At 43.4% G+C, this 17,650-nt stretch overlaps 1 protein-coding gene across 2 annotated transcripts in view; it reads left to right on the plus strand.

The window, feature by feature from the left end:
• frem1b (Fras1 related extracellular matrix 1b) overlaps nt 1-17,650 on the plus strand; it is an 87,898-nt gene that overhangs the window by 39,235 nt on the left and 31,013 nt on the right. For both annotated transcript variants that reach the window (XM_033622721.2, XM_078168444.1), the window contains 7 exons: nt 4,717-4,810; nt 4,962-5,214; nt 5,312-5,506; nt 13,186-13,374; nt 13,455-13,651; nt 13,736-13,961; nt 16,214-16,358. In XM_033622721.2, the coding sequence (XP_033478612.2) occupies nt 4,717-4,810; nt 4,962-5,214; nt 5,312-5,506; nt 13,186-13,374; nt 13,455-13,651; nt 13,736-13,961; nt 16,214-16,358 (1,299 nt within the window). The remainder of the gene's footprint in view (nt 1-4,716; nt 4,811-4,961; nt 5,215-5,311; nt 5,507-13,185; nt 13,375-13,454; nt 13,652-13,735; nt 13,962-16,213; nt 16,359-17,650) is intronic.

Here is a 17,650-nt window from a genome sequence, read left to right on the forward strand (position 1 = left end):
CTATTTAAACGTGGGTGTATGAGTCTGAGTTGAAACCTTTGGTCTCAGTATTCTGGCTCTCGTCTCCTCACTTCATTTCACCAAACCTAAAAATATTATTTTCAAAAATAATTTTCGCACCTGAGGAAAAAAGTGTCATTATATATTATTTAAATGATAAATGAAAGGTGATAGATATAGGATTCATACTTCCTGGTCAGTAGGTGTCGCACTCACCCGCTCTCGCTCTCGCTCCACTCTTCAATTGACCTATGGCTAAGCCACGCCCCCTCCACTCACTCGGACAAACTATCAACATTCAGTGACCGGCGCTATGGCAGGTGTCACAGTACACGGCATTTCACAGGAGGCAACTGATGATTTTTGGAGACATAACGATCAGATGTCATCTACGCACGTCAACTACGCATTGGAGGGATATATTCATCATTTTATTGTTGAGAAGGTCGATGAAAAGCTTAAATTACAAGCCAAAATTTACAGGTCACAGTGTACGCTTGTGAACCGCATCTGGTTGCCGTCACCATCAAAGACAACAAGTTAAAGTGCCACTGAAGTTAAGGTTTTTGGCTCAGAATATGAGAAAAGGATAACGGCCTTTTTACCATCTTTACCAAGAGTGTCTCTCCGTTAGTTTGGTGCTGCAGTATTTACACTGAATCATTCAGCATAACGTTTGCCAACCTTTGTTATCTCTGCCATTACAGATAAGTTAATGAAGCTAAGCTCCAGAAGTTAACGTTAGCTTAACTAGAGCCCTTTGGACAACAGCTAACAATGATGTACGATCACCAAAGTACAAAACTAGAACAAAATAGGCTAATGAACTCCCAGCAAACAAGGTGACATGATGAACAACGCAGCTAGGAGCTAACGTTAGGCTAACTTTAGCTAACGTTAGCTAGAGATGTTAAAGATAACTTTATATTTCTTTCCAGCAAAGTGACAATATGTTGCCTCAAACACAATGTTGACTTACCTTAGAACAGATGTAGACATCATTGTTAATCTTATTCACGTTGAGTTGATGTTGTGGTCTAACGTTACCACACAACTTTATCCAAAGGAGACACTTTTCTCGCTTGAGATGTGGTTTAAAGTGTAAAAAATACACCTGGTCGCCCAGCCTCTCAGGATACCTTGTGTCAGAGTTGCATGTACCCCATGCACACCGTTTGACCATTTTTAAACTTCAAATCTCAGAAAAAGTTCATAAAACCAAACAAACTGACTTTCTGTAATGCATTTCAATGGACGTCCAGGCAGAGAATGTCCCAGTGTATGGGAATGGCTATACGCACTGTGATTGGCTCATCGCGTTTGAGGGCGGGGCTTAGCCATAGGCCAATTCTACAGGTTGCCAGGTTCGTAAACGACAGACACTGGAGACAGCGATGTCAAGTGAAGAGTCTTCTGTGGTATAGTAATTAAAAAATAATAATAATAAATCATGAATCCTCTCTTGTGCGCCCAGTAACACACTGTAACAATCTCCGTAAAGCATTTTTAGCTCTACTCGTCACTAATGCTAACGTAATTAGTCAGTTAGGATCCTTTGTCGTGGTGGACACACGGATTCCCTGATTTAACAACGTCCTGTACACACACAAAAACACGAAAGTGTTCTTGATATTAAAACGGCAAATATATTCCTCTGTTATAAGTTCCCACCAATAATAATAATAATAATAACATGATAGTTCGGCTGTACTAGATATTTGATAAATTCAGTAGATTTACTTCTTTACAACTCTATTTTACAACAAGCCATAACAAACTAACGTTACCGTCCCAAAAACACTGTCTAGAGTATTAGGTAAAATATCTGAAATTAGCTGACATTTGAACTTTTTCTTAACATATTTCATCTAGGTGCAGTGTCATTACTAGTTTGGCTTTACTAGACATGTGATATATTCAGTAGATTTACTTTTTTAGGACTATGTTTGACAACTCTACAACTGGAACAATCACAGTCCCAATTAACGCCGTTTCTAGAGAACTTGCTAAAATATCTGAAATTTAACATCATCCTTACTTTTTCTTAACATAGTTCATCTAGATGCAGTGTCATTACTAGTTTGGCTTTATTAGATATTTGATACATTCAGCAGATATATCTTTTTACGACCCTGCTGCGTTAGTTAGCAAACATTAGCTTACCTGTCCAGAAGGAAAGCGGCAACCTCTGCGTGGCTTTTTAGCCCTTTTTCTGCCTTCAGCTAACACCAACAATTAAAAGCTGAACCGATGTTGATTCTGGTTTTGCTTCTCCGTTGGTCGGCTAGAATTTGCGACGGATAGCGCTGGGATGACGCCATACCTCTGCAGCTATCACAATCTGGCAACCCAGAGCTCCCCCCCTGTAACCAACGTAACCAAATCAAAATATTGACATATTTTAGACCCATCAAAATTTCTAAAACAATTATTTCTCTACTGTAATTATTTTTTTCAGGAAAATATAGACTTTAATTCTACACCTTTCTAGACATTCTATGGGTGTTTTTTTTTATTTTTATTTTAAATATTCGTTTTGACGAAACAGCTATCCATATGACCTTTAACTGGCTGAACTCGATCAGATGTGAGGAAAGCAAGTAAATGATGTCTGATGTCAGGAGCGTAACATTGGGTTGAACAGCCACTAGAAAGCAACACATTATAATTAAGATGGCTGTCGTGCTTAGTTTAAGTATTCTTCTAGAAAAGTGGTAAATATACATCAGAAAAAGATGTCACACTGTCTGCATGTTTAACCCAGAAGCCTTACCTGAACATGCTGTGGTATCAAGCTTTACTTTAAAGAATAAATCCATAGCACAATATTTATGGCGCCATCAATAGATGATGCTCCAGCTGCAGCCTCAGTCAAAACATATAAAAAACATACCAATATATGAAATATCTAAAAATAATAGACAACGCGATAGACAACAATAAAAAAAAAAAAATTGAATGCAGTTAAAAACTTGTACAGCGTGGGACAAAAGGATCTGCACGTGAAAGAGTGAAATTAGTGAAATGAATAAATAGAACAATCAATGAAATTAAAGTTAAGAGAATGTCCTTGTATATAAATAGGTTTCAAGAAGTGACTTGAGGTTAAAAGTGGGTTCAGGCCATAAACTCTGTGAAAGAACACTTTTAAAGTGGTTTTCATGAGGGATTTAAACGAGCCGGGACAGAAAAGGCCCGGTCACCCTTGGTTTTCAGACTAGATTGTGGAATGGCCAGCAAAGCCTTGACTGAGGACTTCAGGTTACGACCGGCCGCGTACAGAGTCAGAGGATCTGAGATGTACGTGGGTGCGAGTCCAGGGTTGTCAATAATATCACAAAATCAAATTTAAAATCCACTGAAAGCCAATGAAGAGAAGCTGCAATAGAGTCATGTGCTTTCTTTCTTGGCGAGGAGTCTGGCTGCTGAATTTTGGACTAGCTCAGATATGTGTACAGAGAGTTGCAGTAGTCCAGATGAGAGTAAATAAAAAACATGTGTGACAATCTCCAGATTTCTGTGGAATAAAACTGAACTGATCTTGAGTCTCCTGAGCTGCAGAAAACACAACTGGACAACTGAGTTGACAGTTAGGTTATTATCAAGGTATCATCAAGATTTGGTGACATCAAGATTGCAGTCTGGGGCAATGAGTCCAGATGTTTTGAAGTATGGGCATTAACTGTGCCAAGGCCAGGAATGATTACCTCAGTCTTATCAATATTTAGCTGTAGGAATATCCTTTGAGGTCACAGACGCAGCTGTTGATTCTCCGAGCTCCCTCCGGATGTCTGAGCTCCTCCCCCTATCTCTAAGGCTGGGCCCAGACACCCCACAGAGGAAGCTCATTTTAGCCACTTGTATCCTCGATCTTATCCCCAAAGCTCATGATCATAGGTGAGGGTTGGGACGTAGATGGACCGGTATATCAAAAGCTTTGCCTTCCAGCTCAGCTCCCTCTCCACCACGACAATCTGCGGATGCTGCACCGAACCGCCGATCCATCTCACGTTCCATTCTACCCTCACTCTTGAACAAGACCCTGAGATAATTCCTTGGTAAAGCAGCAGTTATACCATGATGTCTGTAAACTAGAAATTTAGAAAGTTTGGTTTGCTTGTTTAGCCTGGAAATCCAGACCCAAATCTAGAAAGATTTAGGGTCTGGCCATGAGTAATGCAAATGGCCCAACTCGAGGGGCGGCACCAAGCATGCATTTGAAAATATCACTGCACGCAATTGGATAACACTACAACCAATCAGAACAATACTTAGCGCTTAGCTACCAGCGGAACTAACTGGTAGATTAGACTCTTGCCGTATCCGGTCAGCAAAACAGCAAAATGTCCTTCTTGCAAAGGAAAGACTCGAGCGCCGTCTTCTCCACCTATATCAGATACACTGATGTGATTGGTGCAGCTCAGCTCCAACAGCATGGGTAATGAGCATCATTACTGACTGCCAGAGTGACTCGCTGAGCAAATTCAAATTGTGCTCTCGCGAGAACTCTGAATTTCCAGGGTATTGTTTGTTGTCTTTCAACATGAACCTTCGTCATGTTGCCAGGTAAAAGAAAGAGGAGGAAAACTGTCTATGAAAATAAATCGGATCATTAAATCCTCCACAGAGCCGTTACCTCCGAGAAACATTTATAAAACTAAAACTACATATTGTAACGTGACATGTGCACTGACAAATGGACTCTTTGTGTTGCAGGTACATCCACGATGACTCTGAGACCACTGAGGATGACGTCGGTCTGAAGGTGACGGACGGTCTGAACTCGGCAGATGTCATCCTGCATATTCAGGTGAGTTTCCTGCAGATACGGGCGAGGTGACTGCAGGCTCAGGTGAGAAACTTGCAGGTTCAGGTGAGTTTCCTGCTGTCAAAACAGACGACGATATCATCAACCATCAATGAGTATTTACGGTACGTGATGCCTCTCCTCCCATCCTCAGGTCCTGCCCATGAACGATGAACCTCCCCAGCTGGGTGGGGGTCTGCGTGGGGAGCTGAGCTGCGAGGAGGGGGGGCGGGTCCAGGTAACGGTGGACTACCTGTCGGCCACAGACCGGGACAGCGACGACTCCAGACTGACCTACATGCTGGCCCGCAGTCCAGGCAGAGGGGAGCTGCAGAGAGCCGGACTGACTGTGGACAAGTTCTCCCAGCAGGACCTGCTGCAGGGACACATCTACTACGTCCACACAGGTGAGACGGCATCATGGGAGATGATGCTGTGTTCAGGGCACGTGGGAAAAATGTCAGTCCAGGTTCAAGAAATGTAGCTTACTGTTTCTTTGTTCAGGAGGAGAGATCGGAGCTGAGCCGGTGTTTGACACCGTCACCCTCATCATCTCTGATGGCGAGGCTGGAGGGACAGAAGGCTGTTGTCATGGAGATGCCCCGCCCCCACCTGTACCTCTCCATGGCACACTTCCTGTCTACGACCTCAACATCACCGTACTTCCCGTCAACAACAAAGTCCCAGCCGTCACTCTGGGTGAGCCATCTAATGTATTTTTACTTTTATGTTGTGTTCATACAACGAGCGACACAGCAACAGGACGTAAGTCATTTTCAATGGAAACCAGCGACATGAAGCTACAAACTTGGCAAACTACAACAACTTGGCGATAAAGTAGCAGAACACGCTGTTGTGGTGTCGCCTGTAGGGTGTCTAAGATGTGAGGAACAGTTTATCTCCAGCGTATCTCTTATGAACACTGAATTTAGTTTCCTCTAAGTAGTCCTACATCATCTGTTGGGGGTAATTTTCTGCTGCTTATCTTCGTCCACGCCGTGTTAATCTAAGTAATGACGTCAGTAGGAATTATTGTTATACTCTGCTGGAAAGACTGAAATAAGAGGACTGTGATGTAATGATAAATAATTGTTGTAGGTCACATTGTCCCGACTGGGTTCCCATCATACTTTCATACTTTGTTTGGTGTGATAGTGAAACAGGTATTAGATATAATTCTGTGATATTACAGGGTCTTAAACAGTCAGCAAAATATTTCTGTTGGTTTTGGTAACAAATAGATTTGCGGATGTTTTCCAGCTCAGCTTCAGTGTGAATGGAGCCATGTTTCACAGAAAATGTCTCAATAAGAATCCAACGAGAGACTGACAGAGATAAATGCTGTGTGTGTGTGTGTGTGTGTGTGTGTGTGTGTGTTTACTGCCGACAATCCTCTTAATGCAGTGGAGCAGCTCTGACCCGACGACACGCCGTCACCTATCAGTCCGACACACACTCTGCACTGGGAAGGTGGGGGGGTGGTGTGAAGGATAACATACATGACATGCATTCACACACGCACGCACACACACACACACACACACACACACACACACACACACACTCTCTCTCTCTCTCTCTCTCTCTCTCTCTCTCTCTCTCTCTCTCTCTCTTTCCTGGGGAGGATGATAGTTCTCGCCGGAGTCGGAGCCAAGAAAAGGGATTGGAGGAGCTCTGTGGTTATCAATGGAGACCAGTGACCACTGGGACTCACACTGGGATGACTGAGAGATGGTTTGCGTGTGTGGGAGTGTGTGTATGTGTGTGTGTTAGATAGAGAGAGAGACACCATCATGTTTGTGTGCTGCAAAAAAATCTTTTCTTTTTTTGGTTCATAAATGCTAAAAAAAAAAAAAAAAAAATGTCCAAACCTGCCGTTCGGATAATATAATAATAAATAATGATAATAATAATAATAATTATAATAATTATAATATAATAATAATAAATAATTTCAGTTTCAAGTTTAAAAAAAAATCAGCTTGTTTCAGAAATATTATCGGACTGCTTTTTCTTCTTGTTGCACTGATCTTATTCTGTCTCACTTTGAAAGCGTTGTTTTAAAAAACCCTTGTGGGGACAGACATTGTTTGCTACACAACAATAAACACCCAACTTTACAAGTTATGGTGCCTCATATTCAGACTTTAATGCTCTAACTAACTAACTTCACTACTTGTTATCCATTTTTTTTAATCTGTTTAAAGCATGTTAGAAAGGAGTATGAACAAGCGAAACAATTACATTAAGCAGTAACTGTTCAATGTACAGTGTACAGTACAGGCCAAAAGTTTGGACACACCTTCTCATTCAATGCGTTTTCTTTATTTTCATGACTATTTACATTGTAGATTCTCACTGAAGGCATCAAAACTATGAATGAACACATGTGGAGTTATGTACTTAACAAAAAAAGGTGAAATAACTGAAAACATGTTTTATATTCTAGTTTCTTCAAAATAGCCACCCTTTGCTCTGATTACTGCTTTGCACACTCTTGGCATTCTCTCCATGAGCTTCAAGAGGTAGTCACCTGAAATGGTTTCCACTTCACAGGTGTGCCTTATCAGGGTTAATTAGTGGAATTTCTTGCTTTATCAATGGGGTTGGGACCATCAGTTGTGTTGTGCAGAAGTCAGGTTAATACACAGCCGACAGCCCTATTGGACAACTGTTAAAATTCATATTATGGCAAGAACCAATCAGCTAACTAAAGAAAAACGAGTGGCCATCATTACTTTAAGAAATGAAGGTCAGTCAGTCCGGAAAATTGCAAAAACTTTAAATGTGTCCCCAAGTGGAGTCGCAAAAACCATCAAGCGCTACAACCAAACTGGCACACATGAGGACCGACCCAGGAAAGGAAGACCAAGAGTCACCTCTGCTTCTGAGGATAAGTTCATCCGAGTCACCAGCCTCAGAAATGGCAAGTTAACAGCAGCTCAGATCAGAGACCAGATGAATGCCACACAGAGTTCTAGCAGCAGACCCATCTCTAGAACAAGTGTTAAGAGGAGACTGCGCCAATCAGGCCTTCATGGTCAAATAGCTGCTAGGAAACCACTGCTAAGGAGAGGCAACAAGCAGAAGAGATTTGTTTGGGCCAAGAAACACAAGGAATGGACATTAGACCAGTGGAAATCTGTGCTTTGGTCTGATGAGTCCAAATTTGAGATCTTTGGTTCCAACCGCCGTGTCTTTGTGAGACGCAGAAAAGGTGAACGGATGGATTCCACATGCCTGGTTCCCACTGTGAAGCATGGAGGAGGAGGTGTGATGGTGTGGGGGTGTTTTGCTGGTGACACTGTTGGGGATTTATTCAAAATTGAAGGCACACTGAACCAGCATGGCTACCACAGCATCCTGCAGCGACATGCCATCCCATCCGGTTTGCGTTTAGTTGGACCATCATTTATTTTTCAACAGGACAATGACCCCAAACACACCTCCAGGCTGTGTAAGGGCTATTTGACCAAGAAGGAGAGTGATGGAGTGCTGCGGCAGATGACCTGGCCTCCACAGTCACCGGACCTGAACCCAATCCAGATGGTTTGGGGTGAGCTGGACCGCAGAGTGAAGGCAAAGGGGCCAACAAGTGCTAAACACCTCTGGGAACTCCTTCAAGACTGTTGGAAAACCATTTCAGGTGACTACCTCTTGAAGCTCATGGAGAGAATGCCAAGAGTGTGCAAAGCAGTAATCAGAGCAAAGGGTGGCTATTTTGAAGAAACTAGAATATAAAACATGTTTTCAGTTATTTCACCTTTTTTTGTTAAGTACATAACTCCACATGTGTTCATTCATAGTTTTGATGCCTTCAGTGAGAATCTACAATGTAAATAGTCATGAAAATAAAGAAAACGCATTGAATGAGAAGGTGTGTCCAAACTTTTGGCCTGTACTGTACATCCGGGCACCTGACTGCTGTTCTTTCTGTTGCACTTTAGCGACAAAGTCGTGGTGGATGGTAGGGATGGGCATTTAAAGTAACTTCAGTATTCAAGTTCTTGCATTAAATTATTATAAAGTGCTTGCAAAACACACTAGAATTACTGCCCAGTGGTTGTATGACTCCACCCACCAGTCCACCCTGTAGTTGTATGACTCCACCCACCAGCCCACCCTGTGGTTGTATGACTCCGCCCACCAGTCCAGTGTCTCTGACAGTCTCCATCCATCTATACAATCAGCACAGTTTCAAAATTAGAGTCACCAATTCAGTATCTGACCAAATGTCTCCCCTTCTGTTCCTGAGATATGACGTTAAGACATGATGATGTCACAGTCAAGCTGACCTTTGACCTTTTGACCTTCATTATCCTGTTAGACAATTGTGTCAAGTTTGGTCAGAATTATGGCATGAATACTTCAGTTGTGGCCAAAAACATATGTTGTTAGGTCACAGTGACCTTTGACCCTCAACCACCAAATTCTAATCAGTTTATTCCTCAGTCCAAAGTGGATGTTTGTGCCAAATTTGAGGAAACTCCCTCCAGGTCTTCTTTAGGTATCAGATTCACGAGAATGCGACAGACAAGGTTACAGTGACGTTGACCTTTGACCACTAAATTCTGGTCAGTTCACCGTGGACTCATTGTGGATGTTTGTGCCAAACTTGAAATAAAGAAATTCCTTTAAGTTGTTCTTAAGATAACTACATTCATGGGAATGAGACAGATGCAGGGTCACAGTGACCTAGACCCCAGACCTATGACTTTTGACATTTTTAGACATTTGTGTCAAGTTTGGTCAGAATTAGTGTATGAACTCTTGAGCTATGGCAACAAAACATGTTTTGTTAGATCATGCTGACCTTTGACCACCAAATTCTAAACAGTTTGTGTTTTAGTCCAGGTAGACGTTTGAAGAAATCCCCTCAAGGTGTTCTTGAGATATTGTGTTCACCTGAATGAGATGGATCTAAGGTCATGATTACCTTAAATTTTAACCCTTGACCACCAAAAAAATTCAAATTCAAATCTGTTCAGTCCTGATGTTTCTATCTGTGTTTTCTCTTTAAACTAACCCAGTGAGGCTGATTCATGGATCATAAATCAGACTCAAGGTGACAGGTTGTATAAGATAATGTGTGTGTCATGTCTCCAGCAGTGTGTGACAGGTTTAAGGGCTGATTTACGAGCACACACTTACTGATCTTCATTTGAAAAGCTCAACATGTCTCTATTTATGCTCTCAACAAATAACTAATGTGAGCCAACTAGGATTTGTCCCCAGGTTCATTGTAAACTCTGACTTATCCATGTGACTGTTAAGAAGCAGAAACATAACTTGTTTCTTCATGTGCAACATGTTAGTCTGGAGGTTTAAACTGGTGTCCTCTCACAGAGTTGGTGATTCAAACTAAACTTTCATCAGAGAAAACTGATCTGAGTTCAGACTGTTTACTTACAACACAGCTACACTCACAGATAACTGAGCCTCCTACCTGCCTGTCAAACACCATCAACCCACAAACCTTCTCCAGTCCGGACTGAGTGGAGTCTTGCGGGGTGAAGCTGTGAAGGCTGCGAGCGGAGCTAGCTGCTAACAGCCACCGCTGCAACTAACAAACTCCACAAATCCATTCAGCAGCTCCACCATCCACAGTCAGACACACACGGCTGATTATTTACTGCTGAGTTACAGCTCACAACTCGCACCAACCCAAACATCCTGGTGCAGACTATTTACTGGAGTTTACAGCCTGTCACTCATCAGGCATCTGAAGATCATTACAAGCTGTCAGTGTCCGACAGTCCACCACCAACATCATCAACGTCATCGTCAATGAAAATTAAACGTAGATTTTGTCTTGGTTTTTATTATGAAGATCTATTCTTAGCTCGTCATCATCTTGTTTTCATCATGGAAAAAAGGTAACTGATGAAAACATTTTCGTCATAGTTTTGGTCAATGAAATGAAAACTGGTGTCCACCTTGAAGCTGTGCTGATTGTATAGGTCTGTGTTACTGGGGAGAAATGTGTGTGATGCATCCATGATTGAGCAACTTGACAGGTTTGCGGAGGCATATGACCGCCAGGCAGTAATTCTGATTTTTCTTTTGATTATTAACATCAACTTTATCAAATTTTAACCTTTAAATAGTTGTTGTACTTAAACTTCACCAAACACTTGTACATGTATAAACGAGCTGTCCTGCTGACACAAGACCTGCAAAAGTGCAAAAGTTATAATTTAAATATAATATACCAGGTAAAACACCTGGAGCACATCTCAGTTTTATTTCTGGATCAAGGAAAGTGTTTCTTGTTTTTCTGACACACTGAAGCTCATTTCTAAAAACTTCCTGAAACTTGGAACAAGTGGGATTGTTTCTCAAATTAAAACACTCATATTGAGTTTAAAGTTCAGACTAAAACAGTCCCTGTCGCATTTCTTGCAGTGTGTGTGTTGTGTGTGTGTTGTGTGTTCAGCTGAGTCCAAAGTCTCATTGTTTGCACATTGCATTGTGGGTGATTTTTGGCATTTGTGTGTGTGTTGTCAGCATGTCGGCCGGGCTAACGAGGTTGGCACCGACGTGTTTTAGGTGAAATCTGCCTTTTGTCTGCTGGTATTACACACACACAAACACACACACACACACACACACATACACAGACATACACACAGCTGGGTGAGATTATCACTTTCCTGTGTGTGTGTGTGTGTGTGTGTGTGTTCCCCAGGAGACGGTGGACAATGAGGGTCTTTTCAAAACAAAAGCAGAAAGAAGCGCATCCCTCGGTCACAATAGCGACGTGTACTAGCCGTCTCGCTAGCCGGATTACCGCGGTGCTACCAGCGGCAGGATAACTCTCTAATCCTGCCAGCATATCTCGCCATTCATTCAACACCAGCACCGCCACACAGTGCAGGGCTCGTTGGGGGGGGGGATACGTGGTCTAATTAATTAGCAGTGAATAAAGATGCAGAGTAAGAGCATTAGTGTGGCGAAAACACGAAGAGTCCGGCTTTACGTTGTTTCTCATTTTAGTTTATCAGCGAGATCCAGGACTGTCCGTTGTTAGTGCTCACACACACTCACACAATGTAAACATACACATATATAATTAATACATACACACAGACTCTGGCAGTATGGATCCAGGGCCAGAGGGGATTGTGTCTGTTAATTAACAGAAGTAAGAAGGAAGATGGGTGAGTGATGGATTTATTAGCAGCTGACAGCAGGATGGATGGATGGATGGATGGTATGGACGAACAGTTTCCCGGTGGATCGCTGCACAGATTGGGACAATACAGGTCCAAGCAGAGTGGACCATCCAGCCCAGTTTGGTTCTGGGCGGTCGTCAGCTTCTCACCGTTTCAACATCGGGTTCAGTGACTGTAGATAAAGATGGACACCATGACGGACCCTCCCAAAGTGAAGCCACAACCTTTCAGTCGCCCCCTGGTGACTTGGAGGAGTATAGGTCATAAACCCTGCCCCCTCCAACGTATCCTCATACAATGTTTTGTATGATATCCTACGAATAAGTACCCCATGAATGACATCACGTCCTCAACGTTACGTAATAAGCATAAAGTTATGGAAGTTAGGTTTAGGCAAGTAAAGTCACTGTGGTAAGGTTTGAAAAAAGAAACATGTTGAGGATGTACCTTAAAATGACTCAAATGTCACACGGTTCTGAACACAAGTGTCCAGGGGGGAGTCAGCGCCTTTTGTGACCCATCGACCAACCCAACCTGCTTCTTTACGTGACTGCTTGGGACTGCTTCCTTGTTTACCCCCGACAGTGCATTGGTCACATGACCGCAGCCTTTCAAAATACATGGGATATGTGCAAATTTGGGTACTTTTCGTAGAAAGCCGTGTGAGCAGTTTATGAGAACAGCCTGGTTAGCTGATGGGACATGGGATAAACTATGGATGTATAAAGAGAACTGGATACAGTGTTGGAGGCAGAAGTTCGACTTCCCAGGTATGAAATGACCTGGATCTTGTGCACTGTGTGGACCAAAGAGCAGAATCACTACAGAATTCTGCCGGCAAAGCGGCTAGCTCCTGGTTCTAACTCGAAGGGTGATAAAATGATTTAATCATGCGGCTCTTCTAGACTTTTAAAATGTCGTTGAAACAAATGGATCAAGTCCTGATAATGAAACGAGTCATTCTGTGGAGGTTGTGACGCTCCAAAAAAAAAGCCCCCAAAGGTCAAAACACAACATTTAAATAAATTTTTAAAAAAAAAGGAAACATGAAAGGATTTTGATTTATCATCAGAAACAAACAAAACAACAAAGATATGAGCAGCGACATGAAGAGCCTCGACTGAGAATTTATTTTCCTCCGCTCTGTCAGAAGGTCACGTGTGGCAGTACGAGGCTTACATGTAAATGGTTGTCTTTGTTCAGGTGGGTCCATGTTGATGGTGGACGAGGGCTCCTCCGCCTGTCTGTGTGGGGGGGTCCTGGGGGCCTCGGACCCTGACAGCCCCCCCGACCACCTCACCTTCTACGTGGAGACTCCTCCTCTGCACGGCTTCCTAGAAAACACGCTGCCAACGCCGGGCTCAGAGAAGAGCAACGCCGGAGTCCGAGTGGGTCAGTGTGTGTGTGTGTGTGTGTGTGTGTGTGTGTGTAGCATACACCCGACCTGACCCTGCTGTATTTCTTTCTCCCAGAATCCTTCAGTTTCGTCCACCTGACCTCGGGTTTCATCAACTACGTCCAGTCAGAGAGCAAAGGGGCGGAGCCGACTGTCGACCAGCTGTCCATCAGTGTGAGTGATGGGCTGCACCGTTCCGCCCCCGTCCCCTTCTACATCATCATCAATCCCACCAATGACGAGGCGCCTTCACTGCTGCTCGCCAACTTCACCGTACGTACATCCTTTAACCAATGAGCGCTAAGAATCTAAGAAGAATGAAGTTGTAGAGTCAATGCTGTTCTCCACCTCCTGCAGGTGAAGGAGGGCCGGGTGAGGGAGCTGACTCCGTCCATACTGAACGGTTTCGATCTGGATGCCCCGCCGGACATCCTGACCTTCACGGTGGTGCAGCCGCCGGCTCATGGCAGCCTGATCAACGGCATCTACGGCACAGACATGAGCCGCTACAAAGAGATGGGAGCCGACCTCCTGCAGAGGAGCCTCCCCGTCACCTCCTTCACCCTGCAGGAGCTCCGACAAGGTTAGAGAGACACCAACAGGCCGCTGTGTCACAGTCTGTATCCACCTACAGTATTTAAACTCTGTAAAGTACTGTACTATTCAAGTACAACTCTGTACAGCAAGGAAAAAAACAAATGCATCAGGATCTGTCTTTCATTTACTTTAAACAACACCCAAGACTGTTCGGACAAAGCATCCGAACATGTGCCCCAAGTTTGGGTACGATTGCTTGAGCCAATTTTGTTTTATGGACATTTACGTAAACTTGAACCTTTGGACAGAGGTTTAAAACATTCATGATTTCAACGCAGATCGTTGTATCAAAATTTCCCTGAAAATTTTTGCTTAGCGATGTCCGTAGACGATCCTGCGATCCTTTGGGGACGACTGGACCAAGTTCTCAAAAGTTGTATCCAGAGAAAATTGAGAAAAAGTCCCAAAGTTTGACATTTTTAGAGCAGAAGACCAACAGTGAGAAGATGCAGATAAATGAAGAAATTAAAATGGCGAAAGAATTTTGACTCTAAGCTGAGATGTTTTGTGAGATAACTGCAAAAAAGCGAACTTGATTGTTCGTAGGGCCGCCCCCCTCAAAGTCGGAGATTAGGCTCATCTGGCAGAGACCTCTCAGTCGACTGAGATTGCTTCAAATCAAGCAGTCATTTGTTTTGTCAGTGTGCAGCGGAGGCTTCTTCAGGGGAAGCTACCCAGATTTAGCTGCAGAGTGAGCACTCCTTGCTTTCACACTGCTCTTCGGTACAGGCAGCTGCACACACTGTAAGGCTCCGAGATATCATCATGTTCTGACTTTTGCTTAGAGGCGGTAAATTTTCAGCTCACAGCAACTTAATACGACACAGTCTCTGCCGTTTGTTTGATATCTAGTGTCAGCAAAAAAATTTCATTTGATATTTCCAGTCCGTGGTTAGCATAGTTAGCTTGTTTTTTATATTACGTCAACATCACTGTCACCCTGAACATCTGAGTCCCGCTCAAACCCTGGCCACGTTCAAATGAAGACATGTTTACCATGTTCACAAGATGAGTCCATATGAATGCGGACGAGAAAAGGGGGAGCGCACATTTCCGGAAGGGCGTGTCCTTTTAAAAAATGCAAGAGGCGTTGCTTTGTTGCCGTCCGTTTTCTCCGGTGTGTTAAACACACTTTAGAAAGGAGTGTCCCCAGACTATCAGAAGGCGGAGATCTCTGATTGTCTGGTGGTGAGACTAGTCATATGTAGATATCAGTCTGTGATAAATATGGAGAAGTTGATCATGTTAGTGCAGAGCTGTCAGAGCTTTACATCTGTCCCACAGACGATATTTTTGGTCTAATACACACTTAAACAACAGCACCTGGAAGAAGATCAGCTCTGCACTGGTCGCATAGCAACCTCAGACGCAACTTGCCGCCGCGCTCTTGAAAGCTGGCACGGAATAGGCACGCCCAGCACCCGACCTTGCATTTTCCAGACAGTTAAAGACGCAGTTTACAGGTTACAGGTTTCGCTGCACAAACCCTTTTAGCAAATGAAAATAAGGAGAAGAACTCCAGCAGCGAAAAAGGCAACAGGTCACACCAGGCTGTAAAAACTTATGGTATCAACCTGAAAATAACAAATACGGCTTGTCTTGTCCTCATCCCAGCGATCGGCAAATCAGGGTGGTGTCATCAAACGTGTGTTAGCATGTTGGGTGTGTTTCCACTCACAGACCCTACAACAGTGGAGCAACACCGACACACCGTCCTCGTCTTACACACAACTCTGTCTCGGTTGCTGTTGTAGCTGACCGGGAACCTGCAGGCGGGACATCCAGCTGCGGCGTTTCATCTGCAGTTACCATAGTGTCGCTGACTCACAGCTAATCAGCGTGTTGTGCAGCTAACCACAGCACATGTTGCTAACATGGCTAAAATAACTTGCTTTGTTTCTCTTTGTTATGTGCATCAAAACCGTGTATTCTGCGTGCAGTGAACCATGACGGTTCGACAAACATACACAAACCGTTACCGCCATGTTGTATATTCAGTATGTAGGTAAACACTTCTGTGTATTTGTCTTTTACATTTCTATATTTTCTTTTTAATAACAAATGGGAAGGCAAACAGAGAAGCGCTGCGTTTAACACTAATTCTATATCTAGCATTTTGCTTCTGCTTCCTCCTCTTCCTCCCTGCCCTCCCTCTCACCTGCCCTCCTCCTTCCTGCCTCCTCTTCATCCCTCCCCCCTTCACCATCCTCTTCCTCCCCCCTCCTCCTCCCACTGCAGGCATGAAGATCGTGTACATGCACGATGACACAGAAACCCTGAAGGACGTCGTGGCTCTGCGGCTGACAGATGGCGTCCACACAGTCCAGGGGACGGCTCAGGTCACCGTGCTGCCGGTCAACGACGAGAAGCCGCGGCTGCTAAAGTACACACACACACACACACACACACACACACACACACACACACACATGCACAGATGTGATCTGATATGAGGATTTAGTGCTTAATGCTTGTTAATATGATATTACTGGAAATATGTGGCTGTGGGAGGTTCTAGGTCAGGGTCAGTTCAGTTTTTTGAACGCTCTCATAAAGATGTGGAGCTGCAGTTGTTGGTATTAATATAATTTGACTGTCTACATATCAAGCATGGGTGGTTGACCTCTCTTGTTTCTCCGACACCTTTCGGCTTGTTGCAGAGGGGCCGCTAACTAAGCTCCTGCTAATGTGTGCTCTTCTTTTTTCTCTGATAACTTACAACCCAGACGTTGAGGAGGTTTTTTACCAGGAGCTGAGTTATCCACAGAGGTCTCTTCTTCTCCAAAACAAACAGACCAACTGAATAAAAGACTTTCAGGTTAAAAATCAGTGTTTCTTCTATGCTGTTTGGCACAGCAGGGGCTGAAGCCAAGCTGCCGCTAACATTTGCTCAGGTTGTTTCTTTGATAACTTCAGATCCAGACGTCCGATGATTCAAATTCTTCATCTGGTTAAAACATGGAGTTAAAACTGGATATAAAGTCAGTTTATGACAGCTTCTGGCAGACAGCTGCAACCGTGACACATGCACAGAGGAGATATGATGCCACTAACAGGCCCTAAACACTATCCCCGCCATTGACGAGATATTCTGGCAATCGGTGTTTTCACTGCTGTAGGATAGGGGACGCTGTTACACATCTTGTGAAATAGAACATCACTGCCGTGTCCAAAAACAAACAAAGAAGAACAAACCAGAAGGAGATGTTGTTTACAGAGATGTTGCAGCTTGTAAACTGCATGAAAATGCCTGCCGCCGCCGACGGTTGCACAAGCTGTGGAGACGTTGATGGACTCAGACTCCGACACTTCCTGTTTTGATCGACATTCTGAATCTGACTGGACAAAGAAACAAACGAGTTTGGTGAGACGAAACAGGATCTCCATGACGGTGACAGTGACACAAGACGACTACCGAGGAGACGGAGACAACAGAACACATTTATACAATTCAAACTGGTGTAAGGAAATGAAAAAAAATTAAAAAAAATCTAAATGTGAAATTGAATTTATACTTGAAAATGACATTCTTTGACAAAATGTATTTTTCCAGCTCTTTGTCAGAAATGTTGTTTTTTTTATCTCCTGTGTTGATAACAAAGAAATGGAATAAGATAGAATCAAATGTTTTTTGTGTTTTAAAACAGAAGGTCTCTTCTTTAGTTTCATGTTTAT

This window comes from Epinephelus lanceolatus, chromosome 6 (genome assembly GCF_041903045.1).
Source record: "Epinephelus lanceolatus isolate andai-2023 chromosome 6, ASM4190304v1, whole genome shotgun sequence".
In the NCBI taxonomy this organism is placed as follows: domain Eukaryota; kingdom Metazoa; phylum Chordata; class Actinopteri; order Perciformes; family Serranidae; genus Epinephelus; species Epinephelus lanceolatus.